The following is a 24,397-nucleotide window of genomic DNA, read 5'->3' as shown; positions in this document are numbered from 1 at the left end:
TCAATCTTCTCAGTCACCTTTGCTGGCTCTGAGGCACATTCTCTCCTTACAATTCTGCATTTAGTCTCTTGCCTCTCCTTCACGCACTAGGCTATTATCAAGTCCTGCTGATTTTATCTCTGTCTCTCCTATCACTTCCTTAGTTCAGGCCCTCTCTGTCTCTTGCTTGGACTATTGCAGCATCCTCCAAAAATATTTTCCTGCTTTTAGCTGTGTCCTTCTCAACTCTTCCCTACACAGAGTTGCCTGCATGGTCTTTCTGAAATGCAGAGCCTAACTGTGACACATCCTCTAGTAACACAAGACAGTTTAGAGTTCCCACCACACATCATTATCGCTCCTAGTTTACGTACTTTTACACCTATTAGCACCTGGACTCTGCCTGGAACCTATCTCCATGTCCCAGACACACACCTGGCAAACTTCAACCTCTCCTTTGAAACTTAGTTTCAGAGACATTTTCTCTGGGCCACTTTTTCTGTTGCTATTTGACTCTCTTAGTTACACTGCTTTTGTATTTTGCTGATAAAGCATTATGTGCCACTCTAATATTAAATAAAACAATACGAGGTCTGTCCAGAAGGTATCCAGCTATATAATAGGAAAAATAGAGACATTTATTGAAAAAGATAAAAGGAACACTATACACAGGACAATGACAACTCAGCCCCTTCAAAGTAGGTGCCTTGGGACCTCACACAGTTTTCCCAATCACCATTAGATGCCCCATCATATTTTCCTGAATCTCATCAATGGTCTGAAATTTCTTCCCTTTCAAAGGTGATTTTAGTTTTGGGAAAAGCCAGAAGTCGCAAGGCCCTAAATCTGGGACTGTTGGGGAGCTGAGTCACCTGGGTGATTTGATATTTCACCAAAAAACTCAGCATGAGACGTGATGCATGAGCAAGTGTGTGGTCATGATGAAGCTGCCAGTCACCAGTTGCCCATAGCTACAGCTTTCTGAATCATCTGAATAGTTTCCTTGGAAGAATATTCAAGCTTAACACAAAATTTGATGCAGATTTGTGGATCTACTTGCTTAGTCATTTTGAATGCAATGGCCACACAGTACACATGCTTACTCAACAGCATCTACTGTCCCCACTGACTAGTACAGTGAAATCGTCATTGTTCACACATGCACATTCCAGTCCACTCTCCTTGGCTGCCAGATTACATCGATGTCACACAAACCATTCACATTATATTAACAACAGCTGGACCTTTTCTGGACAGACCACATACACTAGTTTAATTATGTATATCCAGACTTTCCATTAGCCTGTGAGTTAGTTCCATGAGGGGAAGATCCATGTCTTATTCCACTCTGTAACTCCATAATCGTGGTGACTGAAATCCAATAAGAGCCTGAGAGTGTTTGTAAAAAGAATGAGCAGAAAAAAAGAGGATAAAGGCATTCCAGATTTAGAAGCTTGCATTATCAAAAGCTTTGGATCCATACTGTGATGTGTATTCATTTTCAGTTAACTTTTGTTTGAATAATAGTAAAGTGTGACCACACTTGTCAAGTGCTCCCAGCCTGGTCATAGAGCAGACGGCCCAGAATGCACCAAGCAGGGCCAGGGTGGGCCCACACATCGCTGCTGATCACACATTGTAGCTTGTCAGCACTGGGTCCCAGGCAGCTGTGAGGGCACAGGGTGGGGCCTCAGTAGACAGGTCATCTGTGCAGGCACAACATTGGTTTCATCAGGGAAAGCTTCTTGGAGGACCTGGGGTTTTAACAGGATGCTGGTGGAAACCATTAGTCACTGAAACACCCCACAGTCTTACTTTCCCAGCTTCTCAGGTTTCACGACCAGAATGTTAATCCTGGGAGTCCGCTCCAGAGTGCTGATTCCTGGCTGAGTGGTCTCCTCCTCTTAGGAGTGAGCCCTGTACATGCTTTTAGGAATGTATTAGAAAGTGGGAGCAAGAATAAACTGCTGGCAGAGTCAGAGTTAAGAAACAGATGGAATGTGGAGCTGAGAGTGGGAAGCAAGTGATAAGAGAGTGCAGCACTTTTATTCTACACTGTCATCAGTCATTCTCCTGGAAGTCCATGCCTTCCCTAGCCACATCCGCCACTCAGAGGAGCCTTTGGGTGGACTCCCTCTAGCCTGACCATGACCTTTGCTGCACTCACAAATGCCCTGGGACCTGCAAGGGAAAGCTGTCTAATCCCCTTCCCTTCCCTTATTTAGATGGGAGCCATCTAAACAGAGGATTCTCAAACGGGGATTTTTTGGTTGCCTCTGAGCCTCAACTATGCCCCAGTGGTATGATCGTATTAAGTGAAACAGAAATGAACTCTTTCTGGAAACTCATAGTTGGTTAAATACTAACTCTAGTGTCACATACAGATTGCCTACGAATACAAATGGCAGCTGACAAATCCAAACAAACAAATTTGTTTCTAAAGCTGTAGAGTGGAACGGGTGCCTGGAAGGGAGTGACTTTGAGTAGGCTTGATTCTCTACCTACCCACCCTTCTGCTCTGCCTTCAGTTCTGACTGTGAATGATCACTTCTTGGATTTGGGTGCATGTATGTCTCAGGCCTTAAAATCCTTGCAATATCTTCAGGTAGCACAGTAGAAATCTGCAACTGAGATGCAGGGAAGTTATTTCTGAACAAGGAAAGGTTAGATGTAGCCTGGGAGGCAAAAAGGCAGGGCAAAGAGGCAGGGAGAGGCCACAGGGACCACTGAGGCAGGTACAGAGACAGGAGAGACTAGTGCCCCAATCTCATCAAGGAGCAGCACTTTTGTTCTTTGATGATACTCAACCATTCCTTTTTGAGGAGCTCCTATGAACTGAGCACAATACTAGGTGCTGAAGCTCTGTGCAGTGTTTCCCATTGAAAACATTTGACAGGAACATGCATTTTTGAGCAATATGACTTTTAAGTATTTTCCATTTCAGAATCACATTCACCTACATCCATGTAAATATATTAAGTGGTCCCATCTCCACAGACTTGTTTGTTGGAAATAGCAACTTCACATGCCCATGTGTGAGCTGACCTGCAAGACCTTCCCAGAAAATGCAGAGTGACTCATCCTGTTTGCCTTGCTGAGGACTAGAAGATGGAAGGCTGGCCACCTCTTCTTTCACTCACTGTGACACCACCTGACTAGGCCTAGCAGCTTCTGGAGACAGGGATGAAGACTACAGAAAGGTACATGAAATGCAAAATGAATGGGAGAGGAATTCAGTAACTTTATAATCTATCACACTAAGTACGGGAGAGGCACTTTGTAATTTAACAAACTATGACCACTTCATTTTTAAAAGCATTCCTTATCTCGTTCAATTATCATTAAAAACACTGTAAAGGAGGCTGACTGTCCAAATTTTATAGTTAAAGAAATGGAAATTCGATTTCCAGCAAGATGGAGGCATAGGTGGACACACCATACCTCCACACACAACCAAGATTAGAACAACAACAATTTAGAGGCAGAATAACACCCAGAACTGATAGAAAATTCATCTGAATGGAAGTCAGACAGCCAAGAAGTTGAAGTAGACCCATTCATCCAGACTGGCAGGAGGGGCGGATAGGAGTAGCCGGGTGCGGGTTGCAGCAAGCAGTGAACAGGGAGAACTGGGCGCATAAGGCCACCGGGAGCGCGTAAGGCATCTGGGGCACACAAGATCGCAGCGGGTGGACCTTGAGTACGCAAGAGGCAGCTGGCGGACCCAGTGAGGCAGCGATTGTGGACCAGGGAAGAGAACCCAACCCAGGATCCCAGAGAAGGGACTGAGGTTCCAGGAGAAGAGAGCTACTGCCATTGTTCCCTCCCACCCTTGCCCCGACATACAATGTCACAATCTAGCTACTGGGGTGCCCAGCCCTGATGAACACCTAAGGCTCTACCCCTTACCATAACAGGAGTGACCAGACCCCCCCCCCCAAAAGAGAGAGAGAGAGAGAGAGAGAGAGAGAGAGAAAGAGAGAGAGAGAAACATGTTTCAAACAGAAGAATAGATCAATGCCCCAGGACTCATCCTTTTGAGCGACGAAGAGATAGCCAATCTATCAGATGCACAGTTCAAAACACCGGTGACCAGGAAGCTCACAGAATTGGTTGATTTTGGGCACAAATTAGATGAAAAAATGCAGGTTACCATAAAAGAGATGAAGGAAGAACCAATAGTGATGGGAAGGAAACTGGGACTCAAAACAATAGAGTGGACCAGAAGGAAGAAAAAAACAACCAAACAGGAAAGAATGGAGAAATAAGAATTCAAAAAAATTAGGAGAAGCTTAGGAATATCCAGGACATCTTTAAATGTTCCAACATCCGAATTATAGGGGTACCAGAAGGGGAAGAGGAAAAGCAACAGATTGAGCACGTATTTGAACGAATAATAAAGGAGAATTTCCCCAGTCTGGCAAAAAAATAGACTTCCAGGAAATCCAGGAAGCTCAGAGAGCCCCAAAGAAGTTAGACCCAAGAAAAAACACACCAAGGCACATCATAATTACATTAGCCAAGGTAAAAACGAAGGAGAGAATCCTAGAAGCAGCAAGAGATAAGGGGACAGTAACTTACAAAGGAGTTCCCATCAGACTGTCAGCTAATTTCTCAAAAGAGACCTTGCAGGCAAGAAGGGCCTGGAAAGAAGTATTCCAAGTCATGAAGGACAAGGACCTATATCCCAGATTACTCTATCCAGCAAAGCTTTCATTTAGAATGGAAGGCAGATAAAGTTCTTCTCAGATAAGGTCAAGTTAAAGGAGTTCATCATCACCAAGCCCTTATTTTATGAAATGTTAAAGGAACTTATCTAAGAAACAGAAGATAAAAAACATGTATAGTAAAAGGACAGCAAACTCACAATTATTAACAACCACACCTAAAGCAAAACCAAAAGAAACTAAGCAGACAACTAGAACAGGAACAGAACCACAGAAATGGAAATCACATGGAGGGTTAGCAACAGGGGAGTGGGAGGAGGAAAGAGGGGGAAAAGGTACAGAGAATAAGTAGCATAGATTGTAGGCAGAAAATAGGGGGTGGGTAAGAATAGTATGGGAAATGTAGAAAGTAAAGAACTTATAAGTATGACACATGGACATGACTAAAGGAGGGGACATGGGTGGGAGAGGGTGTACAGGGTAGAGGGGAGTGAAGGAGGGAAAATGGGACAACTGTAATAGCATAATCAATAAAATATATTTAAAAAAAAGAAATGGAAATTCAGAGCACTTAGGTAAGTTGCCCAAGTTTTCACACCTAAGATAAATCTAGATAAATCTTACTGCTCACTAATGTTCTTTATAAGTGTCTACTATAAACAAAGCTACCATGCTAAACAATAAAATTCAATCTAACAGTTGCCCTGTCATGTCAGCACTATCCTTACTCCCACTTCCCTGACCAGAAAACCCAGGTCCTGGAGTCAGGCATCTTGCCCAGGGCTCATATCTAAGGAGGGAAAATGCCAGATTCAAACCGAAGCTAGAGCCAGAGCCCTGACCCCTACCCCACACTGACTCTCCCAGAAGCCTGGGTCTCTTGTGTTACAGGGGCATAATTACAGAACTCCCTCTGGCACCCTGATGACTGAATTCATTCCTGGGACACCCCCACCCTCAATGTGACCCAGAGTGACTGGAGAAGCTATTAGTTCCCTTGATAAAATCCCCTTCTCTCCTTGAGAACATTACATCAAATGATTTGAATGGTTTGAATCAATGATTTGTTGACTTGATCTTGGCTCAGTTTCCAGAGTTGGGCTGCAGTTTTTACAACTGCTGACCTCCCCTGATGCCCACACACTGGGATCTCCTTTACCTCTATCCCTAATCACATTTTCTGGCATCTCTTGAATTTCTCAGTCTCTTGCTGATGAATTTGATTTGATTAAGGAGAAGCTTCCTCTGCAAGCGCCTCTCTAAGACACTATCTGAACTTCCATATTGGGTTTCCAGTCTTGGCTGTGTCCAGAGAAAGCAGAAAACCAGGATAATCAGGCTGGGCCACCTGAGAAGAAAAAGGAAAACATCCCCAGAATTCCCCTCCTACCCCCAGTCACTTGCACCCACTCCTGCTGAGATATCTCACCTTTTCATTCTCCAGCTGTGCCAGTTGCCAAATTCCTGCTCTCTAAGGATTTTGTGAGTGAGTGTCACCTGCCTCTTTTCCACCCTTGAAAGGGGATCCTGATTTTCACAGCCTGGTGGTGTATTTGTGTTCCTTTGAAGCTTGATTGCGAGCTCGTGTTTCTCAAGATAAAGGTATTTAATTTCCTTGAAATTCGCCTACTACCTTTTTGTCTAGCAATCGTTCTGCAAGCCTTCAGCAACCCAATCCCCCTGAATTGGGATGCTGGCATCTATGAGTGGCCAGTGATATTTATTTTCATAGGAGTTGAGTGAGAAAATAAAGTGTTTTGGAAGAGAAAAGGCAGAAGAAAAATGAAACAGCTTGGAACAAAGCCTGCTTCTTTTCGTAATTCTCCATTCTTCCATATAATCTGCCATTTCATTTTTTTAGTTGTACATGAAGGTCACTGAGCTACAGACAGAGAAATAGGGGTAGTTGAAGCAAGGGGGCGTTGTTGTGGTTCTCACCTGAGCCAAATAAGACCTGGCACAGACTCGGGAGTGGTGGCATTATAGCTGATGTTAGGATGCTCCTCTAGAGTTTGGCAATGATGTTGGAGCTGTGATATTGGTTAGAAGTGGGACAGCACTCGAATATTTCTTTGCAATTTCTCACATTTTAATAGGATAACAAAGTAGAAAAGGGTTTTATTAGGCACCACACATTGGTACTTTCTAATTAAAACCAAGCACCTATAGCCAGCCACGCTCAGTTTCAGGTCTCTGAGTAAAGGACCCTCTCATAGTTGCCTTGCCTCTGTCTCCCTGCCAGTTCCATGTTTTTCTCATTGCTTTGGGCACATGTGAAAGCAGTTTTACATCACAAAGAGATCTGCTTTAGACAGCATTTTAACTGATGTGAGACCTCTTTATTCAATGTGAAAAATATCCTTGTGGCTGGCTGCCTTCCTGGGGACCATTTAAAGACCTTAAAGGACAGGTCTCTAGGGTTATGCTGGACCTGAACTTCTAGCACAGCAGGGGGTCCCTTGCATAGTGAATTCTGTTCCCTAAGTCTGATGGCTAAGCAATGGCATCTCTTGTTCCAGGCTAGTCATGCTTCTCCTTGGCTTGGTCAGGAAGCCTTTAGCCTCTCAATAATGTTTGTCTGGGTTTGGCCTTGGCAGAAACAGGGCCATTGCTTTAAACTGGCACTAGCTGCTGTGGCTGGGATGGGAGAGAAGTCCCAGCTCTGATGGGGACTCGTATGTCTCCCAGACAGTGTCTGCTTGGACCTCACTGCTTGTTCATGGAGCTCACCCTCTGGCACCAAAGAACACCTGCAGAGAGGCAAGAGAATGTTGGCTGATTGACAGAACCCAAGCATCTTCTGAAGTATTGGGTCCTGGACAGGATGGTTCCCACTATTTACTTTCCCTTCCCATTGGCTCAGTTCCCTTCTCTCCGCCAGTCAGAACGCTTGGTCCCTGAGTAAGGAGAGGAGAGAAGCTTCCTGCTCACTTTTCCATCTTCCCTGGGAGTCTGATCTCTGCTCTGCTCTGTTCTTCTCCACCCATCCTGAACTTAGATGTCAGACCAGTCCTTCTTAACCTCTGCAGAATGAGGAAGAATCTCCAAAGCAAGCCACTCTACAAAAAAATGATAACAATCTTCCTACAAATGTGCCAACTATCTACCTCAAATTTTCATTTCCACTTGATTGCCTAAAACAAAGACTTCTCAGTCACTTCGCTTTTAAATTCAGTTAAATGCAGTGTTTTCTCTGTTCCCTCTTTACTCCAGGGTGTTTTTCAGGTCTAAAACTGGGAAGGACATTATATGTAACAGCTTGGGAATGGGGTTAGGGCCTTGGTCCTAAAGCTAGATTCCACTTCGATTTCCCATGTTGTTATCTAGAGCCCAGGGAAACACAGACCAGTCCCCAGGCCTTCTCTACCCTGGGCCTGTGTGCCATCCCTCACGCTCTCAGTGCACCATAGCAAGACACCTATTCCTGGGGTTTGCCAAACTCCAGCAAAAATCTCTTTCTCTCTTGGAATCCTCAACTAATCTAGGAGTTCTATGTACTACTCTCCTATCCCAGCAGGACACAAGGCTCCTTCTCAGGGACCTGCCACATTCAAACATATCCTTTCCTGCTCCGAAGTTGCCTGTGCTGACTAGCGTATCCGTTTAGTGCCTGGTTTGCAGATGAGGTGGACTGGCTCTTCTATTCTTTTTTCATTCTTTAACTTGTATTGTCAATTTTATGCCAAGCTTATATTTTTCAAGCAAATTGAACACTTTAAGCTCTAAGAACATTTGTTCTACTGTGGATTTTAAGAGCTTCTTTGGGAACTGAAAGCCCATTTGACTGTGTTCTTCTTGGGGTGATGACTGTCCCCTAGGACCATGAATGCCATGAGAGCTCAGAACTCCATCCACAGCACCTGCTTCCATCATGCCACATCTCACCCAGAACTTGTGCCTCTGCTGTCAGTAACCTCACACCCAATCCAGTGTGATGTTACTGTGCTGAGGCACAAGCAGACCTCTGGGATGGTTGTGGGGCCTCTTCCTAGAGTACTGATTTTACTTCAGTTTAAGTCAGAAAAATGTTTTTACATTAAATTAACATGCTTGTATTATGTTGTCACATGCAAAATTCACATGTATCTTTAGGACAAAGCAGAACACTTTAAGGAAATTCCAAGAATGGAGGACTGCTTTAGACTATGTTCCTAGATCCCAAGAGTGCATGCTCAGTTTTCTCTGCTATTAATTCCTTCTGTGGGAAAGTATGGGACATGCTGGTTTGAAGCCCAAATGTCTTTACCTAGGTTTGAATGCCCAGTTAGCTCCAATCTCATCCAACTTACCCACAACAAGTTCTGAGTGTAACAACTGTGCTCCATAACATTCCTAAAACAGTGACTCTGAATGAATGTTTTGAGGTCCAGGCCAATTGTCTCTAGAGCATTCCCTGACCTTAGCTCAGAATTAATCTTCTTCTGCTAGACTTCAGAGAGCTTTCTTCATTAAAGTAGACTCACAGGGGAACATTAAAAGACTGTGCCTCTCTCTATGTTCTAAACCTCTTGAGAGTAGAGCCATATCTTATTCCTTTTGTCATTTCTGAGCCTAGCACAGTGCCTAATATGCAGCAATTTACAGTGTTTGCTGGATGCAATGGGGACTACGTAAACACTTTCAATGCCAACACCTCAGATGTCAGTGTTCCTGTTTGGGAGGAAACAGACATAGGATGAGTGTGGAAACAGTGCCAGGCTGGGGTCCTTGATGAGTTTGCTCATTCATTCTTTCATTAATTTCTTGTTAATTCTTTCCTCAGATACTGATGACAGATGATATGCTGCTCACTAGGATACAAAAATAAATAAGACACAGTCCCTGTCCCTGAGTTTCTCATCGTCAATGAGAGAAAGAGATCAACAGACACAAAAGGAATGTACTAAGTGCTGATTTTGGAAGAACTGTCTAGCCTTAAGAAGCACGGAACAGACAGGTACACCTGTGGCTTATTAATACTATTTAGACCTCTCATTGTGCTTTAATGTTCTTTACACTGAGATTTTAGAATAAACTAAGTATGTATTTCCTTTGTGCCAGCTGCTGTGCTGAGGGTTTAACATGATGTCATTCCTTCAATCTTTATAATAGCCCTGAAGGTGGAATTATTATTGCCTCTACTTTCTACAAAAGGAAATCGAGGTTCAATGGCCTTTTGTAGTGTATACAACAAGGACATCTATGAAGTGGAGTCCATTTGATTCAGTGCCCATTGTCTTCAATGCTATCAAAACTACCTCAAGGAAGCCCTGACTGGGGTGGCTCAGTGGGTTGTGTGCTGTCCTGTGAACCAGGATATCGCTGGTTTGATTCCCAGTTGGGGCATAGGCCTGGGTTGTGGGCCAGGTCCCTACTGGGGGCATGTGAGAGGTGACCAATTGATGTTTCTCTCACACATTGATGTTTCTCTCTCTCTTTCTCCCCCCATTCCATTCTCTCTAAAAATCAAATATTTTTTAAAAACTGCCTCAAGGAAGAGAACCATTCTAGTGGCTATCAACAGAAGCAACAGGGTACAGGAGGGTAAATGTTTGGAGGATTCCATTCTTGGGGGGTGAGGTGGGAAAAATAAAGAGTCCATTGCATTTTTTGTGACATCTAAAATAGGAGTGAGATTATCTAAATCAAGGCCCTGAGTGAAAACTTTAAGGTACCCAGATCCTACGCCATCATACCCATGTGTTTGCTGGTTCACCACTGTTTCTCCATAGGATTAGAAGTATACGTAGTAATGAAGTGCACAAAAAGGAAGGACCTGTGGTGAGGTTTAGGGATTGTAGATGAGAGGGAACCTGGGAGGTGGGATTAACTCTGGTGACTCTCAAGGGGAAACCAGCTTCCAGGGATCAGATAGGATCAGGTTTGTAAAAGAAAGGAAAGCTGGCAACTTGGTGGGGCACTAGCAGGGGCCAGTGAAACTCCTCCCATGCCTGCTGAGGTTCCGAGGCCATGGCTGTGTTGCTCCAGACTCTCTCATCTGCACACATTCAGTAGGCTAATCAGAGGCAGGAACAACTGTACTGTATAGAAAACTCTGGGTATAAAGGCTGCTGAGGAAAGTGATTACAAGCACAGTTTCATTTGTCACTTTAGTGTGGCCTAGGAGAACACAGTGATTGGTTGCTTTTGCTAGCTATCAGTCAGCATGATCACACACCCCGCAAACACTTACTGAATACATAACATGTGCTAGGCTCTGTGGTGGAGGCTAGGGACATAGAAGCCAATGTGACTGGGACCCTGGCTAAGGTGCCGTCATCCAGGCAAAGAGACCAAGAAATGCAGTATGCTACACTGAGGGCCCTGTCCAAAGCCACAGAAGGCACCCAGTACCCTGTGGGGAGATGGTGTACATAAGGATCACAGGCTGCCACTGATCAGCCAGAGGAAGGACCTGGGCTCTTTGGCCCAGGTCCCATTTCCTCCCCTCCATTCTTATTTTTAGATTTCTCCAGATCAATAGCTAACACTGTTTCCTTCCTCATTTTCTTGGCAGAATGGTTCTTCCCTACCACTCTCAAGTTCACTGTTATCACAGAAAAACATTAACATATGTCAACGTACAAATAATCTCATTTCATTTTGACTACTCCAGGTCCAGTCAGATTTAGAAAGCTTTCAGCCCATGTGTCTTTTTTTGGGGGGAAGAGGTGGTAGAGGAGCATTCTGCTACCTATACCTTCTGTAGCATAAATTCTGCAGGCAGCCTACCTCTTTCCATGGGGATCTTTCTCTGCTCCACCTGCAACACCTACAGTGTATGCTCACAGCCCTGCCCACTGCACTAATTTCTGCCTCCTTGCCTTTCCTCAAGGTGCTTATTGCCTGCAGTACCCTCCCTACCTACTCAGGTCCTGGGTATCTTCAACATCTAGTTCATTCTATCCACCCACAAAAGTTTCCTGATACTTTTCTTTGTACCTCCCCATTTTTTTTCTCTGAATGAACAGAGTAGTGTCCTCTACACTTGATCTTTGGGGAGTGGGCAGCTGGGAAGTGTGTGGCCTCACTAGGTTACTCTGATGGAAGAGGTAGCATTTCCTCTAACTTACAAAGGGCTTGCCCATAGGTCCATATTCCTGAGATCTCTCCTTGCAGGACAGAGAGCCACGTAGGTACTTGGAAACACAAAGTCACTCATTCACTGTCTCATCATGCTGAGCAGAGGGGAAAGCACATGGTATGTATTACTATCCATTTTACTGCTCTGCTGCCTTCCTAGGGGAGAAAATGTATAGGTAAATTTGTTGTATATTTTGGCAAGGCTATAGTAGATTACTAGGGTGAGCTATATGATTTATTGTTTACACCAGGACATTTTGAGAATGAGGGGGGTTTTAAAAATAAATAACAAGAGTTAACTGATCTACAACAGGTGTTATCTGGTACTATTCTGGGAAAATCAGGATATGTGTTCCCCTTGGTGCTCAAGAATTCTTAACTACATATGTCAGTGCCTGCTTTTATTCAGCCTGATTTAATATTCATTCATTCATTCATTCATTCATTCAATAAACTGTCCATGTGCTAGACCCTATGGACAACCCTGTGAAAAAGACAAACTCTGCCTCCATGAAAAGTGATATTCTGGTAGAGGACATGGGAATAGACAAATAAATGAATGGATAATGTAATATCAGATAGTGATGAAGTCTTGGAAGAAACATAAAACAGGGTTTGGGTGATGGGGAGAGCTGTGTGGGTGGGGAAGGATGATCTTGCTGAGGGAGTATCCTTTGGGAGGCCGGGAGGAGGAGACAAGGGCACAGACTCTGAGGGGGCTGCAACCTGGCAAGCTTGGGGAAGAAAAGGAAAAGGGAGAAGCAGATAAGGTAGGGGCTTGAGGCTACAGAAAGCTTGATCTTAACTGTGAATGATGTGGGACACCACTGGAAGGTGCAGACTGATGCTGTACTTGTACTAGAATCTTAGAAAGAATCACTCCAGTTGCTGGTGGAGAATGCACTGTAGAGGGGCAAGATTGAGAAGGAGAACAGGCTGTTTCAGTCATGTGGTTCTGAGGTGATGAGGGCAAGAACCAGGGGGAAGTGGTGGTAGTAGGGTTAAGACGAGGCCAGATTCAGGAGACGTGGGGGAAGTGTAGTCTCCAGCACCTGTGAGCCAGGTAGACATTGGATACCTGCAATATGCCAGGACCCTGAGATAGGATGGACCGCCAGCCAGTCACAGTTTAGCCCCAGGTTCCATCCAAGGGTGTTCCCCATATGCCTTTGAAGTCATTAGCTGGAATGTGTACACAGAAATAGGCTCTGTGGGTCTCTAGAGCACTAGGGGAGGCCCTGAACAAGCTTACCTTTGGCTCTGTGATCTTCCTCCTTGGGGCACTTACCCCCTTCCCACCATTTACGCTTCAGAATTTCCAGGCGGTTGGTCTCCTGCAGCTGGAGAATGGCCAGATCGAAATCATCCCGGAACACCGAGCCTGTGGAGGCAAAAAAGCCCAGAACGCAGGCTGTGAGTGCCCTCTTACACACACTGTGCCCCTCTTCCAGGAAACCTCCTGGCCAACCTGCTGGGGAGCCAAGGGGGAAGCATGAAGTGACAGATGGGGCAGTCCCCAGGGCACTGCCCTCCTCAGTGCTAGTCTGAGGGTTTTTGTGGGGAAGAAGGTTCTGGCTTCACACAGCCCAGGGCACACAGTTCAGTGCCCTCAGTCAGGGCACTGCACTTCCCTTGTCTCCATGCTGATTGGTGGATCCCTTGGCCTAGACACTAACGCAGGTCCAGTGACAGCTCTCTAGGCACTCTTCTTCCCCACCTTGGGCCACCACTTTCCACTATGGGTTAACCTGCACCAGGCAAGAAGCCGGTTGCAAAGCCTTCCATCTGCCCCCACAGGGACCGAGGAGAGAAATTTGTGATATAAACCCTCAGTTGGGCAGTTGTCTCTTTATTTTATTTAAGTTAGTTTCTCTGGCATTTATACCTCTTCTACATTACCCCTGGAAACTGTTTGCCCAGAGCAGCCCCCAATGAGACAGAGCCACCTGAGAGTGGCAAAAGCTCCTCTTCCCCATCTGTGTGGAGAACCGGGACCAGGCATCCAAACACTTACAGCTACCTACTGAGTACCCAGAACCCACTGGCTCATCCACACCCTGTTCACATGTCCTCCCCCACACCCCCACAGAAGGCTTCTGTTCAGTGCAATTCTTCTTTAATTTTTCTGGAATATGGTAAAGGAGCTTTGATTCTAGAATTTAGTTTTAATCACAAAAACAGGCTTGAATAAAACAGTGGAAGGCTTGATGCCCCAGAACAGGCTGAGGCCTGCATCATTAGAAAAACTGCCGAAGGGCTGGAGACCAAATAAGCCACACATTTTCTTGCGCAGGCTCAGTGAAGGCCTGATATGGATAGATACCCCCAGGGAAAGGCTGTGTTGAAAATTCTCAAACTCTCAAACTGATGTACCTACAAATCACCTGGAGACCTTGTTGACTTGCACTCTGACTCAGTGGGTCTGCACTTCTACTAATTTCCAAGATGCTGCCTGCCATGGGCCCATGGATAGCATTTTGACAGGCAGGGAACTGGTGCTGCTCCAGGCCTCTCTGGGCTCTGACAGCCAGGACTCAACAAGTAAAACCTCTCCTTCTATAGATAAAACTTCACTGGTATATGTGAACTTTAGGCCTGCAGCACCAAGTGCATCTACATAACGGGTCTGAGCGCACATCAACAGTGCCTTGGGATTAGTACTTAATACACATCTGCAGGGAATAGCTACTTGAATTAACAGATGGTGTTAAGTGGCAGACTAATGAACATTCCAGGTTTGAAGACAACTGTCCAGGCCAGCAAGGCATTTCAAAGAGTTTTCTAGGCATTTTCAACCAAACCTCAACAGCATGTCCTGGGTCCCGCGAAAGGATTATTTCACTTACTCTGTGTTTGCCTACTTATCTCCTAAATCACCTGGCTAATTTCCCATTGCACTCTTTGTTCTGTTTCTCCTGATTTTCCTGGGCCCAACCACATTGCTTTCTCTATAGTTATGCCCTTACCTCCAGCTTAAGAATGGCACACATGCTTGTCTTTCCTGGACAGAACCTTAGCTGGAACTAAATTCCATCATATTAGTAGACTGTGCACTGCTCTTCCCAGCCTGGCCTGAGAACCCAGAAACGTCCACAGCTGCCCTGCCTGCCTGTCCTCTCCTTGTCTGGTAAGTGAAGTACTAAATTTGGAGACAGGGATCCTAGGCTTAAGCTTATTTCCCTACTTGTTCTGGGACCTTGGACAAGTGACTCTTCAGCTCTGAATCCCAATTCCATCCTCTAGAATGGGAAGGGCCACATCTACTTTGCAAGTGGGGAGATTAAACAGGACAGTGCATGCAAAAATAAAGTCATGTTAGATACTGAAAAAATGCATTTCTCTCTGTTTCCCCGATTATGATGGACATTTCTAGAATCAATCTGCTTTATGTTAATTCTTGATCAGTTGGTTTCATGAAGACTTTTGAAACTTGACATTTGTGTTAAATTTGTTTATTGCTAGAATATTATCAAGGTGCACCTTAAGTTCATTTTGTGGTTCACTCCACATCCTTGAAACAAAATGTCTGCCAATAAATTTCTGCAAGGGGTCTATAATCTGTGATATTAATGGACATCAATGAAATATGATGGAAAGTGGAGGGTATACAGGTTTGTGAGTACCCCAAGTGAGGCCTCCAGTTTACAAAACTGCTGGTGTCCGAGTTTAGAGAGTTCAAAGGTGAGTCATATTATGATCTCTGTTAATTGGCTTCGTTTCTGATCAGCCTTTAAGAAGTTATCTGCTTTTATCAAATAACATAGAGAACTATAGAAAAAAATGGGGAAGGCATCAGTGTTCCCCCAAATTGGCTCTCAGACACTGTGGTAAGGCACCTGGCTAGATTATTAGATTTAACCCTCATATCAATCCTATACAGTAGGTATTAGAAGCCTAATTTTACAAATGGGATAACTGAGGCTCAGAGTTCAATAACCTCAACATGGTCCTACAGCCAGCAACAAGAGTGCACTCCCAGGTCTGCCTGACTTTGAACTCATGCTCTTACACTGGACAGGTCAATGTGAAGCCTATATTGTACAGAGTTCTGAGCAAGGTGAAGGTCAGAAGAAGGGATGTGTGAGGAGCACACATTCTGTGTCAATTTCCCACATGACCTGGTAGCCTGAATCCCTGCTTGTGCCCCTGCTGCTGATCTGAGGACAGCCTTGGATGGTGTCAGCTCTCTGTAGTGTGGTTCTTGGTGGTGTGTGGAGAAGGGTCCAGGTCCAAATCACCTGGAGAACAATTCAGATCCCTTCCAAAATCATAACAAGCAGCTACAAAATTTCCCCTCATCCCCAGTAGAGGTACTATCAGCAGAGGAAGTCCTAAAGTGTGAATATCCTTTAGACAGCAGAGCTAGGACAACGTTCTGGAAGCCAAACATCGTATTCCTTATAACAATCAGATGGTACGATCAGCAAGCTGAATGCCAGGGCTCTCCACCATTTACACGTCTGCCAACTTGGAGCAGGTGCATCAGTGAGGGCCACGGATGATCTGACAGCCCTCTTATCAGATCTTGTCAGTCTTCTTTTATAGTAAAACTCTCACCAGGGACACTAAGAGCAAAATTAATTCATTTGAGTTTTACCACCTTTTCCTTCTCCTTCCCATGGCTAGTAAAGGTGTTACTCTCTACAGAGAAATAGCCAATGGGCAGGAAGCAGGAGATAGGGAACAAAAGGCCTGAAAAATCCACCAAGAGCAACAACATGTTCTCAATAGTTAATTAATTAATAACTCATCAATTAGCCCTTTAGTAGTTAAGGATTGAGAACTCATCACTGATTAGTGGAAGTATGTGGGTTTGCTCTTTTTTAAAAAATCTCAACAATGCCCACCTAATGTCACTGTTACACTGGTTCTTAGAAACAGGGGTTGTGGAATTCAATGCTGCATTCAGTGGTTCTAGCTACTCTGACTCTGCCTGGGTGAAGCTACCCAAGGAGGCTGTTCCTCTGCTGCATACCGACTGGCATGCCAATCCCATAGCCCTTGGTGTCCAGCAGGCCCCCAATCTGAGTGAGGTTGCAGTTTCGCTGCCGATAGTACTCATTCATGGTGGACTCCAGGAGGAAAGCATAGTTGGAATTCAACACCCTGGCGATTCCCTCCTCCGTGCTCTTCACAAACACACTTGGCTGCTTGGAATACATGTAATTCCACATGCGCTGGTAGGTCTGATAGCGGGAATTCTAGAAAAAAAAACACAAGGAAGCAGGATTTGGAAAAGAAAAAGGAAATGCTAGTTTAGAAAGGGAGGGAATCTAAGTGAAACTTAAAATTCTGGCCCTTCTGCTACTCAATCACCTTATTATATTCAACAACCTTTTCCTTTTCCATCATCTCTCAACTGACACTGCACAATGGTGGGAAGAGGGAGTTGTGCCCTTGACCTCTCACAGAAGGATAAGGAAGGAACTAGCCCTCTGCCTGATGGGTTGGCAACTGATTTAGCCTTTTCTGCCCTAGAGAAGGCTACAATTGCCAGGTTCCGAGTTCTGACACAAGTGAAAATGGACATTCTGGTTTTGTCCTTCATTGTCTTTCAGGCTGGGGGAAGTAAACTCAGGTTCATGCAGGACTTCTAAAGAGACAACATCTTCATGATCTGTGCCAGGATTTTTCTATCAACCTTAAACTAATTATCAGACAACTAATCATAAACAACAAGACTGAGAGGATTCTGAGGGCCTATCTAAATAGTGATGCATGATGCCCTCACTATTCCTTGTGCCACCAAGCATTGAGACTGGCATGGAAAACAGAAATCTGTTTCCATGCCAGTCACAATCTGTTTGGAAGAAATTGAACTTGCTTCATATGAAAATGAACTTGGTTGGTTACACACCTATTAACTGTAAAAGAAATCTGCTTCTGTAGAGATCCTGAAGCATGTGAAAACTACTCCTCTGTCCCGCCCAGCTCTGCCAGCCATGGAGATCAGTGACTTCACCTGTGAGTTAGCATACCACTGCTGCAGGCCCTTCTCCTGAGCTGTGCAAGGGCACCTCAAAGAAGCCACTAGGGTCCTGATATGAGATCTATCTAGTCTATGATCAGTAAAACCAGTTCATTTTAATCTAGTGTTCCTTAACTTCAATCATTTGCTTGTTATTCTAATCTGGATTTGTCTACCTTTAAAATTTAACTAACTCAGAAAAAATTGGGTTTGAAGATGGTGGCTTTGCTTGAGGGAGCGTGATTCTCTTCCTCTGTGCAGGGGAGAGAAACTCACGGATCGGAAGAGGAACAGAGCAAGTGGCCTAGGTTACTGAAACATATATGAAAACAGGACAAAAAAAATTATAATGGACATTGAAAAACCAGACGAGCAGGGGGAAGCTGTGAACACCAGAATACATGAAGGAGACTTCACCACTGAATCTCACAGGTATTCTACCACAGAAGTTCACACCATAATCACAGGGAACCAGAACAGAACAATTTAAGAAACAGAGGCTAACAAGAAGAGTCTCACGAACAATGAGAAGACAAAGAAACAATCCCCGAATGAAGGGAAAGGAGGAAGCCTCAGAAAAAAATGCTAAATGAAATAGAGGCGACTCAACTATCAGATATTGAGCTCAAAACAATGATTATCCGGAAGCTCAATGAACTCACAATGAGCTACCAGAAACTACAGGGGAGCTACAATGATCTCACTGAAAACTATATAAACATGAAAAAGCAAACAGAAACTATCAACAAGGGCCAAGAGGAAATGAAGAATGCCATTTCTGAACTGAAGAACACAGTAGAAGGAATGAAAAGTAGGATTGATGAAGCAGAACACCAGAATAGTGAATTGGAGGACAAAGTAGAAAAGAACACCCAGAAAGAGCAAGAAAAGGAAAAGAGACTCAGAAAGAGTTAAGGGGGATTAAGAGAAATACAAGACAATGTGAAACATAATAATATTTGTATAATAGGGATACCAGAAGGGGAAGAAGAAGAGCAAGGGATCAAAAACCTATTTGAAAAAGTAATGATGGAAAACTTTCCTAATTTGATGAGAGAAAAAGTCACACAAATCCAGGAAACACAGAGAGTCCCAATCAAGAGGAACCCAAAGAGGCCCACCTCAAGACACATCATAATTAAAATGGGAAAATTTCAAGACAAAAAGAGAATATTAAAGGCAGCAAGGGAAAAATAGGAAGTAACATACAAGGGAGCCCCAATAAGGCTAACAGCTAACTTCTCAATGGATATACTCCAAGCCAGAAGAGAATGGCAAGAAATATGCCAAGTAATGAGAACAAGAGGTGTACAACCAAAGCTACTTTACCCAGCAAGGCTCTCAATCAAGGTAGAAGGCCAAATAAGAAGCTTCCCAGACAAAAGATGTCTGAAAGAATACACCTCCACCAAACCAGCTCTGCAAGAGATTCTAAAGGGACTGCTTTAAGGAAGGGAAGGAAAAGAGAGAGAGAGAGGAACACATGTACATAAAAGGCAATGAATAAGTACCTATCAATAATAACCTTAAATGTAAATGGATTAAATGCTCCAATCAAAAGACATAGAATAGCTGAATGGATAAGAAAACATGACCCACACATATGCTGCCTACAAGATATCCACCTCACGATAAAAGACCTGCACAGGCTGAAAGTGAAGGGCTGGAAACAAATCTTCCAAGCAAATGGACAGGAAGAAAAACCTGGGGTAGCAATACTCATATCAGACAAAATAGACTTCCAAAAAAGAGCCATAAAGAGAGACCCAGAAGGTCACTTCATAATACTCAAGGGAAGAATCCACCAAGAAGACATAAATATTGTAAATATATATGCACCCAACATAGGAGCACCCAAATACATAAAGAAAATCTTAGAGGACTTCAAGAAAGATATGGACAGCAACACAATTATAGTGGGAGATTTTAACACCCCACTAACAAAAATGGACAGATCTTCCAAACAAAATATCAACAAAGGTATTGTGGCATTTAACAATACCCTTGATGAAATAGACTTTACTGATATATACAGAGCCCTCCATCCAAAAGAAGCTAAATACACATTCTTTTCAAATGTACACAGAACATTTTCAAAGATAGACAACATGACAGAACACAAAACAAGCCTCAAGAATTTCAAGAAAATTGAAATCATACCAAGCACTTTCTCGGATCACAAGGTACTGAAGCTAGAAACCAACCCCAAGGAAAAAATCCCCAAACATTCAAAATCATGGAGATTAAATAGCATGCTATTAAACAATGAATGGGTCAAGAATGAAATTAGGGAAGAAATCAAAAGGTTTCTGGGAACAAATGAGAACAAACTCACAACAACCAAAACTTATGGGACACAGCTAAGGCAGTCCTGAGAGGGAAGTTCATAGCAATACAGGCCCACCTAAAAAAGTTAGAAATATTTCAAACAAACAACCTAACCCTACGTCTACAAGAACTCAAGGAACAACAACAAAGACAGCCCAGAGCAAGCAGAAGGAAGGAAATAACCAAGATCAGAGCAGAATTAAATGACATAGAGACTAAAAGCACAATTCTAAGGATCAATGAATCCAAGAGCTGGTTCTTTGAAAAGATAAACAAAATCGACAAGCCTTTAAGCGGACTCATCAAGAAAAAAAAGAGAGAAGACCCAAATAAACACAATCAGAAATGAAAGAGGAGAGATTACAAAGGATACCACAGAAATACAAAGGATTGTAAGAAATTACTATGAAGAACTGTATGCCAAGAAATCTGTATGCCATAGTAATTGTAAGAAATTACTATGAAGAACTGTATGCCAAGAACTGTATGCCAAGAAACTGTATGCCTAGGTGAAATGGACAACTTTCTAGAAAAATATAATCTTCCAAAACTCAATGAGAAAGAAGCAGAAAGCCTGAACAAACCAATAACAACAAAAGAAATTGAAGCAGTAATCAAAAAACTCCCAACACACAAAAGCCCTGGATCACATGGTTTCACAGGAGAATTCTACAAAGCATTTAAGAACTAACCCCTATCCTTCACAGACTATTCCAAAAAATCCAAAAAGATGGGAGACTCCCAAACTCTTTTTATGAGGCCAACATCATCCTAATTCCAAAACCAGATAAAGACACAACAAAGAAAGAAAACTTCAGGCCAATATCACTGATGAACATTGATGCTAAAATCCTCAACAAAATACTGGCAAACCACATCCAACAATACATTAAAAAGATCATACACCATGACCAAGTGGGATTCATTCCAGGATGCAAGGATGGTACAATATTCACAAATCAGTAAATGTAATACATTGCATAAACAAAAGCAAAGACAAAAACCACATGATCATATCAATAGATGCAGAAAAAGCATTTGATAAGGTACAGCACCCACTTATGATGAAAACACTTGGCAAAGTGGGAATAGAGGGAGCATTCCTCAACATAATAAAGGCCATATATGAGAGACCTACAGCCAACATCATACTCAATGGGCAAAAATTAAAATCTTTTCCACTAAGATCAGGAACAAGACAAGGTTGTCCCCTTTCACCACTTCTATTCAATATAGTACTGGAAGTTCTAGACACAGTGATCAGACAAGAAAAAGAAATAAAAGGCATTCAAATCGGAAAGGAGGAAACAAAATTGTTACTGTTTGCAGATGACATGATAGTATACATAGAAAATCCTATAGACTCTACCAAAAAACTGCTTGACCTAATAAATGAATTTGGCAAAACAGTGGGATACAAAGTCAATATCCAGAAATCAAAGGCATTTCTGTACACCATCAATGAAACAGCAGAAGCAGAAATCAAGAAAAAAAAATCCCATTTGAAATAGCAAAAAGAAAAATAAAATACCTAGGAATAAACCTAACCAAAGAGGTAAAAGACCTGTATTCAGAAAACTACATAACACTGAGGAAAGAAATCAAGGAAGACATAAACAAATGGAAACATATATTGTTTTCATAGATTGGAAGAATTAATATCATCAAAATGTCCATACTACCCAAAGCAATTGACACATTCAATGCAGTTCCTATTAAAGTACCAATGGCATATTTCACAGACATAGAACAAACACTTCAAAAATTTATATGGAATCATGAACGACCCCGAATAGCTGCTGCAATTTTGAGAAAGAAGAGTAAAGTAGGAGGGATCACAATATCTGATACTAAACTATACTACAAGGCCACTGTAATCAAAACAGCCTGGTTCTGGCATAAAAACAGGCACACGGACCAATGGAACAGAACAGAGAGCCCAGAAATAAACCCAAGTCTTCATGGTCAATTAATATTTGCCAAAGGAGGCAGCAGCATAAAATGGAGTAAAAATAGCCTCTTCAACAAATGGTGTTGGGAGAACTGGACAGCTACATGCAAAAAAATGACACTTGAACACCAACTTACACCTTATACAAAAATAAATTCAAGGTGGATAAAAGACTTAAATATAAACCGTGACACCATTAAAGTCCTAGAGGAGAACGTAGGTAGGAAAATCTCAGATATTTCATGCAGAAACTTTTTTAATGACATGTCCCCTAGAGCAAGGGACATAAAGGAAAGAATAAACAAATGGGACTACATCAAAATAAAAAGCTTCTGCACAGCTAAAGAAAACAGTATCAAAATAAAAAGAGAACCAACTGTATGGGAAAACCTATTTGCCAATGATACCTCAGACAAGGGTTTAGTCTCCAAAATATATAAAGAACTTACACGACTACACTCTAAGAAGACAAGCAACCCAATTAAAAAATGGGCAAAGGACTTGAACAGACACTTTTCCAAGGAGGACATTCAGAAAATCCAAAGACACCTATCGCTAGCTATCAGAGAGATGCAAATTAAAACCACAATGAGATACCACTTCACACCAGTCAGAATGGCCATCATAAACAAAGCAACAAACAACAAGTGTTGGAGAGGTTGTGGAGAAAAGGAGACCCTAGTGCCCTGTTGGTGGGACTGCAGACTGGTACAACCACTATGGAAAGCAGTATGGAACTTCCTCAGAAAACTAAAAATGGACCTGCTTTTTGACGCAGCAATTCCACTGCTGGGACTCTATCCTAAGAACACTAAAACACCAGTACAAAAGAACCTTTGCACCCCGATGTTCATAGCAGCACAATTTACAATAGCTAAGTGCTAGAAGCAACCTAGATGCCCATCAGTAAATGAATGGATCAAAAAACTATGGTACATTTACACAATGGAATTCTTTGCAGCAGAAAGAAACAAGGAGCTCCTACCCTTTGCAACAGCTTGGATGGAGCTGGAAAGCATCATGCTAAGCGAAATAAGTCAGGAAGTGAAAGACAAATACCATATGATCTCACCTTTAACAGGAACCTAAACAACAAAACAAAGAAACAAGCAAAATATAACCAAAGACACTGAAATAGAGGACAGGCTGACAGTGACCAGAGGGGAGAGAAGAGGGAATTTCAGGGGACAATGGGAAGGGTTCACGGGAACAAATTGAAAGGACACATTGACAAAAACTAGGGGGAGGGTGGTAATGAGAGGGAAGTGGGAAGGGTTGAGTGGGGGGGCTGGATTGGGAGTAAAAGGGAGAAAACTGTACTTGAACAATGATTAAAATAAAAAATTAAAATTAAAATTAAAAAGATCTAAATATATACATTAGCCTCATTCTGCACAGCCATATAAAGAAAGGTACATATTAGATTCACTGCATTTATTTTTTCTAACACTCATTAAAATAAATATGAAACTATTACAATTAAAAAATAGTTCTGCTAAATTGTACCTAAAATCATATCAACTACCACTAACTGTTCATGTGCAACATCTTTGGACAGGCTGACATTAACACAAAGTGTTTTTGGGACCTCATTCCATGGATATTTTGTGGATCAGGAGAAAATAAACTCATGTGAATCTCCACACGAGATGTTACAAAGAGACCATGGGATGAGGAGAGATGTTTTTGTCTGCAGTGGGCAGATATCTCAACTTTGTTCTTCCCAATTCCTGATGTTGGTGAGCAAGCAAATTGGTTTACTTGGAAGAATGTCATGCTGGAGCCTCCATGAATCGTGCCATACTCAATGGTGGTCTGGTCAGCCAGGTCATCCACTGACTCGATGGGCACATCCATGCGTTGCACAGTCAGGAAGGCGGCCAGGTTGGCCGTGTAGGAGGAGATGATGATCAGCGTGAATGCCCACCTGTGTAGGAGAAAACCAGGAAGTTCTCATGTCCAGGGGCACTCCTGGGAGTCCTCACCCCCATATCTGGTCCTGCTGCAATGTAGGAGAGACCAGGTGTCCCTCTCTGAAAGCAACTCTCAGCTTAGAGGGGGAAGATAAATGATGCACTGCCAACAAACAGTGTTTTGGAGGACTGCCTAGGACAATTTTTTTTTTTTATTTCCTGAAGGAGGCGAGTTGGGTATTGTTACTAAATGGAGGTATGTCTGTCTACATGTTGGGTATTGTTACTAAATGGAGGTATGTCTGTCTACATGAGACAGTTTGGGAGACTGTAAGAAATGAGCTAGGGAATGAGTTAAGGGTGGAAGATCTGGGGGCTCTGTCCAGAGCTAGGGCTGTGTCTTCATGATGCAGCTGGCCTTCAGATGAGCATTGCCGTGTCCTGAGCACCTGCCCTGAGCCACAGACACTGTCTCACACATTCCTTACAACTCAGAGGTACCATTCTTATCCCACTTTTACAGATGAGG

At 43.0% G+C, this 24,397-nt stretch overlaps 1 protein-coding gene across 1 annotated transcript in view; it reads right to left on the bottom strand.

The window, feature by feature from the left end:
- GRIK4 (glutamate ionotropic receptor kainate type subunit 4) overlaps positions 1-24,397 on the bottom strand; it is a 508,786-nt gene that overhangs the window by 7,468 nt on the left and 476,921 nt on the right. Inside the window, exons 17-19 of the mRNA XM_045860306.1 lie at positions 23,717-23,882; positions 16,684-16,909; positions 12,961-13,089 (exon numbers count right to left, since the gene is read on the bottom strand). Coding sequence (XP_045716262.1) covers positions 12,961-13,089; positions 16,684-16,909; positions 23,717-23,882 — 521 coding nt within the window. The remainder of the gene's footprint in view (positions 1-12,960; positions 13,090-16,683; positions 16,910-23,716; positions 23,883-24,397) is intronic.

This window comes from Phyllostomus hastatus, unplaced genomic scaffold, assembly GCF_019186645.2.
Source record: "Phyllostomus hastatus isolate PE091 unplaced genomic scaffold, TTU_PhHast_1.1 phas_scaffold_193, whole genome shotgun sequence".
NCBI classification, from domain to species: Eukaryota; Metazoa; Chordata; class Mammalia; order Chiroptera; family Phyllostomidae; genus Phyllostomus; species Phyllostomus hastatus.
This window is presented reverse-complemented; position numbering and strand designations above follow the sequence as displayed.